Here is a 14,011-nt window from a genome sequence, read left to right on the forward strand (position 1 = left end):
CTCCTGAAGTTTTTGGTTGTTTGGTTGGTGGGTTTTGTTTTGTTTTGGTTTAAATGTAAGCCATAACTGGCATGCCACAAAAAGGGCAAGAAAGTTGAAATTTTAATAATGGTCTAAGAAGTCACTGCTTTGAGGAAGTATCTCTTAATTTATAGCAAGATTTGCCAACATGACCAAACAAGTAGGTTTCTGAAACATTTTATTTGACTTTACATGTAATATGTTTTTGAATGACCAGGATACCCCGGGGATCCTTGGTTTAGTGCTTGTAGATTCTGGGCTTTGTGGGTTTAGACCAGTGCTGCAAGTTCATACTGAAGGCAGGAGAAGATGGTTGGGGAGAAGGGGGAGGTAGAATTTTTCTCCCGAATCTCTAGAATTGGCCACCCTTCTAGTACAGGAAGGCTGGGGATGCCCAAAGATTAGTGATGTCATAGATTAGTCAGCAAGGCGAGACTTGAGATTCCCAGTGAGGTCAAAGATCTATCTGTGAAAGCCTTCAACAAGTTATTTTACTAAATGCAAGCAAGTATATTGTTTTTTGAAGTTTCTTACCAACCCAAAAGCATTTGGTGATAGACCACTGAATCCACTTTGGCACATTCTTCTACCAAAAAAGTTGACGTGTATGCATACGTATTTCCATATGTATATGTACATATATACCTATATACAAGGATGGATGGGTGGATGGGTATATAGACAGACAGGCATGACTTATGGGATGCTATATCAGTCAGGGTCTAATCAGGCATCAAAACCATTTGAGTCTCTTAGAAAGAGGGACTTTGAGGCAGGGGAGTATGTTCACCGAGTGTGGAGTCGCTGAGATGTGGGGTGGTGTACACATGGTGAGGGGAGCCAGAGAATGGCAACATCGGGAGACAGGAGGGGCAGTGAGAAGAGGTGGAAGTATTGGAGCCTGCAGCCCAGGGAAAGTGTAATGAGCTTTTCCTCTATTCCCACTCTTTGATTTTTCTACTTCTCTTCTCCATCTTGCTGATAGCAGTTTTTGACATCTCTAACATTAGAAAGGAAAAGAAAGAGGGGGTGATGTGGGAGGGCGAAGACAGGTCTTATCTGACTGGTCACCTGATGGCAGCTGGAACCTCTAAGGCCATCAGTGACTACCCCAGAGGGCTACCAGGGCGGAGAGGCAGCGGAAACACTCTGGTTTCCTGCCCCTCCCCTCACCTGGCACCTCCCTCTCTCTGCAGCCCTTCTCACTGACTGAACCCTGCCAGAGCCCAGCTGACATGGGAGCCTGGGCAACCAGCTTCCCAGAAGCATACCTCTCTTCTCTCTTATGTAAATTTTCTATATCTGTGTAAGATATTACAATAAACTTAGAAGCTTAAAACAACATATATTTATTACATCATCCTTTCCCTGGGTAAGAGTCCAGGCATGGGTTAGCGGGGTCTTCCACTCAGGATCTCCCATATTGAAATCAAGGTGTTGACCGGGGCTGTGGTCTTATGTGAGGCTCTGGTCCTCTTCCAGACTCACTCAGGTTGTTGACAGAATTAGTCTCCTGTGGTTGTAGGACTGGTTTTCTCATCCACTTTGAAGTTTAAAAAGGCCCCTTGAAGTCGCACTCAAGCCCTAGCCATCTGGCCCTCCCAGCATGGTAGTTTTCTTCTTTCAGGCCAGCAAGAGAGCCTCCCTCCCATCCACTAAGGCAGATTCTCTTACTACAGAACCAAATCCGTTCCCATTCAGGGAGAGGAGATTGTACAGAGTGTCTATACCAGTGGTTGGAGATTTGAGGGCCATCTTGGAATTCTAAAATACTGAACAAAGTAGAAGAAGGGGAAAAAAAATAAAAAGGACCTGGGGGCAGCCAGACCCAGGACCAGCACAAATGCAAAATCAAAGCAACTTTATCTGCCCTTTGCTTAAATTTCCCTAGTGAGGCTCCTTAATTGCTTACCTTGGATGAAAGTGTTAGCAGACCTCATGACGTCTCAACGCTCTTAGGTCATAACACCCCATGTCAATATAGTGATGCCAATGTCCAGGTTCCAGTAGAAGTCAGTACATTAAAGGTGGTCAGAGTTGATATTTGGCCTTCTTATCCCAACTTAGGGCCAGTGGAGTCCAGAAGCTGCCATTGAGAAAGATGGTGTGATGGGGTTCTGCTCTGTCACCTGACTCTAATCTCCTCTCCCCTTTGTTGCTAAGTGCACACTTTAATACCCCACTATTGGAGCAGAGGGGAGAGAGGGCCACAAAGTGAGGGTGAAAGGTGGGTAGGAGAGTCCTTATTTGGGGCTATCACAGCTGACATCATGCTCTCTGGGCCTGGCAGATATCGAACACCTTCTTAAGGATGCTTCTGTGGGTTCTTTGGAGGTATCTTCAGGGCTGTCCCATCATAATCCCTTGATGAGGGAGAATGAATCTCTCTTCCCACTGGTCTCTGAGGCTCTTTCCTCACCCTCTGTGAATCTGGATTCACCTCGACCCTCTTTCCACACAAATCCCTTCACCTGCCAAGTGGCCGTCTTAGGCTGGATTAAGACCATCACCTGTCATCTGTCTCCCACACAACCCATTTCCAGCCTATGAGACACTGGTGGATCTTTCTCTCTGATAAACTCACAGGCAGGGTGATTCCCAGCTCAGCCACCTTCCTTCAGCAAGACAGCCTGCTTCCCAGTCTTTAGGAGTCGGAGCCAGATACCAGTCCATTGGAGCCCACCAAGTCATTCTAGTTATGGGGGAAGGGAGGGGGTTCCTGATGAAGCCCCACTAGGCTTAAACTACAAGGCATAGCCCCTCCCCCCTGCTCCCCTGGGGTGGGTGTGGGGAAGTGAGGCTTCATGAAGGCACCCTAACAGCTCTCCTTTATCCCCTTTTATTCCTTAGATATGGGTAGGGGCTTAAAAATCATGTAATACTTTTTGGTTTCCTCTTTTGGAAAAACTTGCATCTTGACTTGATACCTGATTTAGGAATATCATCTAATTAACTCAGGGCTTCAGTTGAAACTTTAAGTTATTTCTCCCAGATGGGGAATCTTAAAATCAAGGGAATCCCCTGATTGCATATAGCAGACATACCCACGTTTCAATGGAAACTGATCTCTCCTCCAGCCCCCACTTTTTTTCTCCCACAGAGAGACCCAGCTGCTGTGAGGAGCTGTCCCAGATATACTCCCGGGAAGATCATTTGATTTTAGAGACTAGAATCCAACACCATACTCAACAGCTTTCAGGCCTATGCAGTAATTCTAATAAACTTAATAACTTGGACAAGTGTCTGTGAACATTATAAATCATGTTTCATCAGCAAGCTGTCATAAGCAACTTTAGCTGACTTACAGCCCAAGCAAACGGATGGAATCAACTTTGTTTCCCTGCAGCATTCTTGTTATGCCGTTGGTGTTTCAAAGATTTCTCATGTCTCAACGCTAAAACATCCGTCTTGACTACTGGCAAAATTAGACCCATAGGGTTTTACAAAAGACAAAAATCTGTCCTCATCGCCTATGTGGGTATCTCCCGGAATGTGTCAGTCCAGCATCTCTGGAATGCCGTGTTTCTTGGACCATGCGTTCCTCCCTCTAGATGGTAGACTCTCTATGATTTTTCCTCTTCCTCTCTTGCTGATAAAAATCGCACACGAAGACATTTTCCATGCTACCATTTAAAAGGAAAATATCCCAGGTTGTATCAGGGAAAAGAAACATGTCGTTCACAGAGTAAAACAAAACAAAACAAAACAAAACAAAACAAAGAAAACCACCAAAACTATAAAGTCAACCACCCACACCTTAGAAAGCCGTTATTTGGCAATAAACTGTCAACAGAGGCTCAGATCCTCCTTCCCAAACTTGTTCTTCACCATTGTCTTACACACCTTGTCCCTCACAATTTGACATCTTTCCCAAGTATCCATTTTCCCACAGATTCGCCCAGTTCCAGACATGTATCTACCTGCTGGGCATGCCTTTCTCTTTTGTTGCCTGACAGCCAAGGCTTGATTCACATGTCTACCTCTTATGTGTGGGTGGCGTTGGTACTTGATCTTCGTAATCCCCTAACATAGAGCAGGGACGTTGACAAGCCATGCTCCTGTGTTTCAAATCCAGCCTGTCACTGTTTTCATCAAGATTTATTGGAGCACAGCCACCCCACTTATTTACATATTGTCTACAGCTGCTTTCTTGCCCCAAAAGTGGACTTGAATTGTCCCAACAGGGACTATATGGCCCTCCAGGCCTACATATGCATTATCTAAATCAGTGACAGGAAGTATGCTGACCCCTGCCCTAAAAAAGTTTGCATACATAGAGTAGGGCTGTTGACATCCTGGATGAAAATTGTTTTGCTTCCCAGTTTGCCCCCTCCCATCATCAGAATCCTAGTCATTCAAAGTATAGACCACGAAGAACCCGGGTTCTGCAGGTGGACAGCCTGGTTTCAAGCATCAGCTCTGCCATTTATGAGCTGTGACTTTGAGAAAATCACTTCATAAGTCTGGGCTTCGGGTTTCTCACTGGCAAAACAGGGATGATGATAATAGCCTCACAGGGTCGCAGTGAGCATTAAAGAAGACATTAAAAAAATTCTTCAGTGGGGCACCTGGGTGGTTCAGTTCGTTAAGCAGCTGCTTTCAGCTCAGATCATGATCCCAGGGTCCCAGGATCGGGCCCCACACCAGGCTCTCTGCTCAGTGAGGAGCCTGCTTCTCCCTCTCCCTCTGCCTGCCACTCTGCCTACTTGTGCGCTCTCTCTCTACCTCTCTCTCTCTCACAAATAAATAAACAAAATCTAAAAAAAAAAAAAGACCTCTAAATAATATGTAGAACACAAAATCTCAGCCGTAAGTAACCTTTGTATCCCACAGGCCATTAAAGTGGCCCATACTTAAATAAAAAATTAAAAAAAAAAGAAAGGGATCCCTGGGTGGCGCAGAGAGGTTTGGCGCCTGCCTTTGGCCCAGGGCGCGATCCTGGAGACCCGGGATCGAATCCCACGTCAGGCTCCCGGTGCATGGAGCCTGCTTCTCCCTCTGCCTGTGTCTCTGCCTCTCTCTCTTTCTCTCTATATGACTATCATAAATAAATAAAAAATTTTAAAAATAAATAAATAAAGTGGCCCATACTGGTGGAGTTCCTTATGAGGAACTCCGTGCATTCTCCATAAAGGTTTCTTGTATTTGTAAGGAGTGAATGAAGAAAAAAGAGATCCTCTTGGGAGATTAAAATGATGGAAAATCCCCGAAGTTGTCGACTAATTCCATGCACAAAGCAGAAGTTTGACTCAGCTTACTTATGGAGCAGCAATACAGCAAAGACATAAAAGTCTTCATGGAAGACATAGAAAGGAGGAAACGGGAAAGCTTTTGCTAAATAATAGACATTAAGTTACATGGGCGGTTCAATAACAGAAAATACAGATGGGCCGTAGGAAAATCTTGCCTTCCACCATCCTCCCCTCTTCCACTTGGGTTTGAAAGGAGGGAAGCTGTGACACCAACATAACCCTCTCCTTCAGTAGATGCAAAGGGAGCAACTTCTCCAAATCAACATGTGCCATGACTATTAAATTAACCACATTTGTGCCTACACGAAATACCAACCACCTGGCCCCAGATGAGACGAGATCGTTCTGTAGCTTGCGTCCATCCAGGGCCTCACCTGCCCATGTCTTTCCTGAGCCAGAAATCCCCATGCCCTGTTCTACCCCACAGCCTCTGAGCAGCAACCAAAGCCATAGCACTCGAGCTCCGTCGCTGCGAAGGGGAGCTGTGCTAATTTGCCATGATTAGAAGATCTTTGAAGGTCTTTGCCAGTTTTTATCAAGGCGCAAAAAGCGATTATTACAATTAATGCAATTTACCATGTGTTACTTTTCCAAAAAAGCTATTTCAGGGTAGATCTGCCATCTGTCCCTTTCAGAGTTCTGAAGCTAATAATTAGCTCCATCCACGATCCCAGGTTTTCCATGTAAGACCTCAGAGAGAATCCTCAGAGGGACCCACCTCAGCATTTGCCTGGTGGGCTCTCTGAGGTCCCTGATTCTCTGATGCCCTTCACCTCCATTGTGGGGAAGGCTTTCATGGCCAGGCCAGGTGAAGGAGCCAGCCTCTTAATGGCTCTTCAGATGTTTCTGTCTGCAGAGGCAGCTCACAACCGGCAGAGGGAGCTTCCTTTTTGCCTTCAGCAAACCTTTCCCTTAACAGCACGCTGATGTTCAAAGACGCTGTCTACCAACATGGCTTTTGACAACCAGGAAGTATGGAGGAAACACTGAAGCTGGCATATGTTGTCATCCGAGCCAAGGGAAATAGAAAAAAATGCGTGCCAGAGGGATCCAGGCTGAACAGGAAAGAAAGAAGGAGGCAAAAACATGATTCCTAGTTGATATGAGCTGTTTTTAAGAAAATGAACACAGACCTTTGAGATCAAAGTTCAGCTATCAAAGATCAAATTAAAATGTAAAACAACTGCTTGTTACCGGTATGCTTTTGCGGGGGGGGACCCCATTTGATTGCTGTCTTTGTCATCCTTTCTTTTTAAATAGATGATTTGGGGTTCTGGGGAAGTACAAAGCAATATCACCCATTGTAAAAAAGCATGGTGCCAACCAAATGTCTGGAAAACTCATACTTCACTTCTCACCAATCTCCCCTCATTCCTCTGAAAGAAATCTGGCTGCAGAGCTGCTAAGTGTGTAGTGAAAGGAGAAACAGGACAGCCTTTTCCCAGTGAAAACAGGATTCACAAAGACTGTGAGAAACAAGTTCCCTGTTCACGCATTTGGTGGAAGCTGCCATTTTCAGGTTTGGCACTTCTTTCCTTTCCAATAACCAAGAAGATTTTCTATGAGATATTTATATATCTATAAAGTACTATCTAATGTTTTTTAATGACTAAATGTTTTTATAATTTTTTTATCCCAATGCTTTGGCTTGTACAGTAACTTTCTTTTTTACTGAGATCCGTGTAGCCCTTGGGTTTATGAGGACTTGCTGGAAAATAAATGAGGTTCTTTGAGATGATCTTTAGAACCCTCAGGATTTGTTGTTCAGGAGACACTTTTTCCTCCCTTACCCACCTTCAGATGAAGCCGAGGGACTGGGACAGAGGCATTTATCTGAGGTGTAATGACAGTGTGTCCTTCTTCAGTTGAAAGAGCTGTGGAGGGACAAAGAGTTATGCTCACCGTTGCTGAAAGCTGCCTTTTCCTCACATCACGTGAGCCAACGTCATGCCCTCACTTACGTGGCAAGGGAAACAGATAAGTCAGTTTCCACTGTCAGCTTCTTAAAACATTATTTACCTGAAGTGTTTGAACCATGTATTTACTGTCATATTCTTATATTTGCTATCAGGCTTCTACTTACCAGTTAAGAGATATATTGAAAAATTACCCTCAAGATGTTACATCCAAGTTAAGATCTATTTGAAGTTTTAAACAAGATTGGGTTTCATGTATACTAGCTATGTGCAAATGAAATACAGCTCACAAAGTAAATTAAATAAAGTTAATAGATATGAAAACAACCAGTAACGAGATTATCGTTGTGATCTTAAGCTTCTGTCCAACCCTCATAAACCATTTCAGACTGTGAGCCCTTAAAGAAGAGCCTCAGTGGCAACCAAGACTCAAGTGAACAGGATGTAAAAGTAAGGCATGGTGGACAAGCCTGTCATGGTCACAGATACTCCAAGTGTTCCTTCCCAAAGAGTGGACTCTGACTGGACCATGTCCAAGTGTGCACATGGCCCATGGGCAGCCCCACAGTCACTGTGCATAACCTGCAGAGCCCTATGAGATGGTCATGGGCAGCCTGGCCGTGAGTCCGCTTAATGACCTGAAGTGGCTTCCTATAAGGGACTCTGCCCAAAGCTACTGTAGTCATCAACTAAGCAAAGAAGACTAGATCCCTCCAGAATCTGAGAACACATAAATGCAATGATCATTTAGGATTTAGAGGAGAACAGAGCCCACTCACAGACAAAAATCGGAAAAACAAGAATGGATGCTTCTGAGAAAACACAGGCACTAGACAAGCCAGTCTTTGAAGACATCTTACTTTCCAATGGTTTGCACATGTTTTCATGATACACACCCTTTATTTCAGTTGCTGAAGTGAGCCTTTGTCCCTTCTTTCAAAATTATCCTACTATAGTGTCTGCTACCACAGACTACCATAAATAACCTAGTTTAATCCCTGGAATAGATATTGTTGTTATTCTTAAATATTTTTGTTAATGTACTGGTAAACCTATATAGGACAAAGATGACCATTTTCCATTTTCACTTGGTACTAACTGGAGTTGATTTCTAGGAATAGAATATTTCTGCTGTACCAGTATTCAACAATTAAACAGATAATATCATCACCTGGTGCAAACCACCTAGAGAACCAGGTGTCCCTAGAGACTTCCCTAGTTCAAAGCGTGAGGAGTAATTCCTATCTGTTTGCTTGTGGCTTTTCCTTTCACTTAGATTGGTGGTTGGTTGGTTGGTTGGTTTTTTAAATTGGAGAAAATAGAAATAAATAGAAAGTTTAGAAGAAAAGGAAAGTGTGTGTGGCATTTTTCAATCCTATGGAGGATACAGGCATTAATGTAGGACTGGGTTGGGACAGGGTGACCCCCCATTCCCTATATGAGGCTGGTGACATAGCAGTGACGAGAACAAAGCCTCTTCCCTCACAAAGCTTATATTCTAGCTCAAGGTGTCCCACAGTGAGACCTACAAAATGCTAGTCTGTGGAGTATCAGTAGTCAGTAGTGTAAAGGAGGTGCTCTGGTTTTAAATGTTGGAAAATACTTGGTTGAGTGAGATCAAGCAGGTTTTCATATAGCATCTCTTTCATTGCTAGGGCTGTTCTAATAAAGTGCTACAGATTTGGAGACATTAAACAATGGAAATTTACCATGTCACAGTTCTAGAAGCTGGAAGTCCAAGCTCAAGGTATGGGCAGGGTTGTTTCTTCTGAGGCCTCTCTCCTTGGCTTGCAGATAGCCATCTTCTCCCTGTGTGCTCACATGGTCTCCCCTCTGTGTGTGTCCATGTCCTGATCTCCTCTGTAATGTCCTATATAAGGACACTACAGTAGTTACATTTGCATTAGCACCCATCCCGATGACCTCATTAGACTTTAATTGCCCCTTTTAAAGTCTCTGTCTCCAAGTAAAGTCACATTCTGAGGTACTAGGAGTTAGAATTTCAAACATGTGAATTTGAGAGAAAGAAAAAATTCAACCACAACAGCTTTGTGAACCTGAGTCTTGCAGAATTGTAAATCAGACCATGTTGATTCCATCCCCCTACCTACATCAAGGCCCCTGGAATAAAAGAGTGAGTCCTGGGCAGCCCAAGTGGCTCAGTAGTTTAGCGCCGCCTTCAGCCCAGGGGCCTGATCCTGGAGACCTGGGATCGAGTCCCATGTCGGGCTCCCTGCATGGAGCCTGCTTCTCCTTTTGCCTGTGTCTCTGCCTCTCTCTCTCTCTCTCTCTCTGTCTCTCATGAATAAATAAATAAAATCTTAAAAAAAAAAATAAGAGTGAGCCCTAATGTAAACCATGGACTTTAGTTAATAATCAGCACTGGGTCATCACTTGTAGCTAACGCACCACACTAATGCCAATATGTTAATTATAGAAGAAACTGTATGTGATAGGGAGGTGGCACATAAGAACTCTGTGCTTTGTGCTCTATTTTATGGTAAACTGAAACTGCTCTAAAAAAAAAAAACTGATTTTTTTAGGACAAATCCTATATAAACATTAAAAAAAAAAACACACACACAAAAAAAAGACCCCTCAAATGGCTGCACATTACCAGAGACCATGAGGAGCTGCTCTCTTTCTGTCTCTGACTGACTCTGCCCCAGGCTTCATTCTGTTCCAGCCACACTGCCCTTCCTTGTGGTTCTGGAGCATGTCAGTCTGGAGGGGCTTTTGCCTACTGCTTCCTCAGCCTGGATTCTTTCTTTCTCCCCTGTCTTTCCAGCTCTCAGCTCACGGGTCATCTCCTCAGGGAGGCCCTTCCTGACTGCTTAGCCTATGGGAACCTGCAGAGCACTGTTCCATCCCCCTGCTTTTATTTTCTTCACAGAATTTATCCTTGCTTGTTAGGTTTTATTTCTGTGGCTGTGATCTGTTTGTTCCTTTCCTGCCCCCCGGGTTCTTGTTCTCACTGAGCCCTCACTGACCACTTATCCCCATTTCCTCTGAGGCTGCCTGGTCCAAGCCACCATCTCACCTGATCAATTATAGCAGCCTTCTAACTGGTTATCAATAAGATACAAAGGAAAATGAGTGTGATCCTTGAAGATGATTCCAACAATGGGGTCCTTTTGGCCCCATCTGGATTTCATTTCATACCCAAGGATTTCCAACGCCCCCCATCTTTTTCTCCTGAACAGCATAGCTCTAGACATAGGGAAAAAAAGAACGCCCTTCTTCCCACAAAGATCTTTGTTTAGCATTTAAGATTTAACATCTTGGAACTGTTAGGGTAACCACCTGAGTTGATCTCAGCTGGCATAGTTGAGAAAGGTGATCCTGAGAGCAGCGAGAATTTATGAGGCAATTTAGAAAAGGATAGATTTAAAAACATTGAGTGTTCCTGGTAGATTTTGAAGCACAGGTGTACTTTCTTCTATTTGGAAAGAATTGCAAAGAAATGCTATCCAACACGATACATTAGCTGACACATGGCAAGGGCTCTTCACTTACCCCAAAATAAATGGGCTTTAGTGGGAAATCTGAGAGGTAGGGGAGGGGGCCAGGGATTTTAATGCTTCTTTTCCGGAAGGACAAGGTCCCTGTTTTTTCCAAAAATTGTCACATGGGTGAATGAGTTCATGGTTTGGGTGTTTGTTTGTTTTTTTTTTTTTTTTTTTTTTTTATTTGTTTTGTTATATCTTTGTGTGTTGTGTTGTGTTTTACAAACAGCAGAAACAAACTTAAACCAACTTAAGCAAAGAAAGGGGAATTGATGCCAGGGACACAGGGGTACCATGGAAATAAAGGGCAGAAATGGAAGTGGGCTTCTGGAAAGCCATCAGGGCTCCCTGTCACTGCTCTTTTCTGCCTGACTACACATTCTTTCACTTTCTATGTGAACGGCCCTTCCTTTCCTGGGCCACAAGAGCACCAGTCACATTCCTACCAATACCTCCGTATACAAAAAAGAAGTGTTACAGCCAGTAGAGACTGTCAGGAGTTTCCATCTCAACCCACATTCCTGGGAGAGTAATCTTAGTGGCACAGTGTCCATCTCTGGTCCAGTATCTGTAGCCAAAGGGAAGAGAAGAGAGATCCAGAGTGCACACTCACTGACTTTCACCTCTGTCTCACCACATCTCATACATTGTGGAAGTGAGGTGAAGGGTGGTGAAATGAGAAGACCTTCAGCAAAGGGGCCTCACTGCGAGCTGCACTGATGTTTCCCTAGAGCTCCACGGCATGTGCATGATAGTCACCCGCTCATTAAAGACTAATGGAACCACTCCTACAAATGGGCAGACTTGCTGGCACTGAAGACAACTCCTGCCCTCTAGAAGCTGGGAATCAAAATATGCATGTATGAAATTGCCAGGCAACATGGAAATAGGCTATTTTTGGATGAGATATTTATCGAGTACCTGCTGTTTGCAAGATACTGCAGGCCATTAGGGAGTGAGGGTACTAGTACCTAGCTGCCCTCTCCTTGCCCAAGTTCTAAAGCCACTGAGAAATAATATAAAACCAGCAGAGACCAAAGTGCTGCCTTTATTACCAATAAAGGCTGGGTTGGGGGATGTAGTTTTTATCTGCAGCTAAATGGGCTTCCTTTGCTAAACCACAGAATTAGGCAGAGATGAGTGGAGCCAAGCATATGGACTGGTCCTTCAAAGTCCATGTATTGAACACCTACTGCACACCAGGCACTGCTCTAGTTCTAGTTCTAGTTCTTGTTCATGGAAATGAACAAAATTAAGTTTCTGCCCTTATGAAGTTGACTTTCTGAGGGGGAGAAATAGACAAAAATAGGTTGTGATATATACGCCTGTATTTGTCTGCTAGGGCTGCCATTACGAAGTACCATGGACTAAGTGGCTTCAAAAACAGAAATTAATTTTCTGACAGTGCTAGAGGCTAGAAATCTGAGATCAAGATGTTGGCAGGGCTGGTTTCTTCCGAGAGCCATCAAGGCAGGATCGATCCCAGGCCTCTCTCCTTGCCTTGCAGATGGCCAACTTCTCTCTGTGTCTTTACTTGGCCTTCCCTCTGTATTAATCTCCTCTGATAAGGATGATAAGGATACCAACCACATTGGGCTAGGGCCCACCCCAATGACCTCATTTCAACCTAATTGCATCTCTAAAGATCCTGTCTCCAAATACAGTCATGTTCTGAGGTCCTGGGGGTTGGGACCTCAACATATGGACTTATGGTGGGGAGACACAGTTTAGTCCTTAAGGGCACCATATAACCCTGTTATAGAGTTTTGATGGATGGAACACAATTTTAGACAAGGAAGACATTTCTGAAGAAGTAAAATTTGAGTAAAAGTTTTAGTGTAATAAATAGTAAGGCCTTTGAAGACATTCCAGATGGCCTACCAGAGGAAGGACTTGGGCATGGAGTATGTATGGGATATGTCAGCCGGAAGTGAGGAAATCTGTGGAGGACTCAAAGGGTTTTGTTTTTTTTTGTTTTTTTTTTTTTTCAGTAGCAGTAGAATTTAGAGTCATCCACGGGGTATAGTGAGGTGATAAATTACACTTAGCTTGAGGTTAGGAATTTGGGATTTATCTTGAGACGACTAGGCTGAGAGTCCTTTGAGGATTCCAGGAAATGGAAGGAACAATGAACGCGGTCTCTTGGGAAGAAGAATCTAAACTCAATAAGTAGAATAAATGAGAAGAGGGACCAGCTGGAGGCCAGGGGATCATGCAGAAAGCTATTAGGAGAGTCCTGGCATATGGTCATAAAGACTTGCCCAGATAGCACTCAAAGGAAGAAAAAATTCAAAATTAGAGATAATTTTAAAGGAAGAGTCCACTGAGTCAAAATCAGCATTCAAATATCTTAGTTACATGAAATAAGCCATACTCATTAAACTCCCTGGAAATGGTTACCTGGAATAGAGTTATGCCCATATCTATAGTTCATCTGCTGTGGCAATTAAAATGCAGAAAATGCAGTCACACTTGGAATTGAAATGCTGAGCAGGTCTCCAGGCTCAAGGGATGGCTAGCTCCGGGCCAGGCTAGCGGTTGGGATTTTCATCACACCTTGGTCTCTCAGCCATGTCCACACTGTGACCATTGGTTACGGGTAGGATTGTGTCCTCCCAAAATTCATATTCCTAAGTCCTTAACTCCCAGCTACCTCAGAATATGGTGCTATTGGGGACAGAATGTTTCAAGAGGTCATTGGGGTGGACCTTAGTGCAATATGACTGGTGTTCTTATGAGGAAGAGCAAGGAAGCAGACATGTGCATGAGGGAAGATCATGTGAGGACATTGCGAGAAGACGGCCATCTATAAGCCAAAAAGAGAGCCCTCAGAAGAAACATCCTGCCAACATGTTGATCATGGATTTCCAGGCTCTAGAACAGTGAGACAAAAAATTTCTGTTGTTTAAGCCACCAATCTGTGGTGCTTTGTTACAGCAGTCTAACATACTAATTCACCATTCTGTTCTGATGGCCATTTCTGAGCATGGCCGAGGATTCCAGGAACTCTCCTTGACCACCTTCTTCTCATGTTTGCTCACAGCCAATGCTTAGCTTCCTTGCTTTCAAGTTAAGTCCAGTTTCTCCTGTTCTATCCATAACCAGAGGAAAAAGATTCCCATCATCTTCATCGTGCTGCCCCATCCAATACCTAGGCACTGGTTGCCTGTGGTTATTTATACTTAACTCCACTAAAATTAAATAAAATTAAAAATTCAGTTTCTCCAGCACTCGTCGCATTTCAAGTGGTCAGTAGCCCCATGTGACTGGTGACCACGTTATTGGTCAGCACGTCAATAGAATATCTCTGCTATCA

The 14,011-nt window shown here is 43.9% G+C and overlaps 2 protein-coding genes across 4 annotated transcripts in view; one reads left to right on the forward strand and one right to left on the reverse strand.

The window, feature by feature from the left end:
* RSU1 (Ras suppressor protein 1) overlaps positions 1-14,011 on the forward strand; it is a 249,259-nt gene that overhangs the window by 224,857 nt on the left and 10,391 nt on the right. The gene's annotated exons all lie outside the window — the stretch shown is intronic.
* PTER (phosphotriesterase related) overlaps positions 1-14,011 on the reverse strand; it is a 144,187-nt gene that overhangs the window by 41,658 nt on the left and 88,518 nt on the right. Inside the window, exons 5-6 of one of the 3 annotated variants that reach the window (XR_005355279.1) lie at positions 1,934-2,107; positions 1,347-1,793 (exon numbers count right to left, since the gene is read on the reverse strand). The exons of 1 other annotated variant lie outside the window; for it this stretch is intronic. Coding sequence is in view for 1 of the 2 variants with exons in the window: in XM_038530002.1 (XP_038385930.1) it covers positions 2,053-2,107 (55 nt within the window). In the remaining variant the exon portion in view is untranslated. Of the gene's footprint in view, positions 1-1,346; positions 2,108-14,011 lie in introns of those variants that run through there. One more of the 3 variants, XM_038530002.1, reaches the window with a different exon arrangement.

This window comes from Canis lupus, chromosome 2 (genome assembly GCF_011100685.1).
Source record: "Canis lupus familiaris isolate Mischka breed German Shepherd chromosome 2, alternate assembly UU_Cfam_GSD_1.0, whole genome shotgun sequence".
NCBI classification, from domain to species: Eukaryota; Metazoa; Chordata; class Mammalia; order Carnivora; family Canidae; genus Canis; species Canis lupus.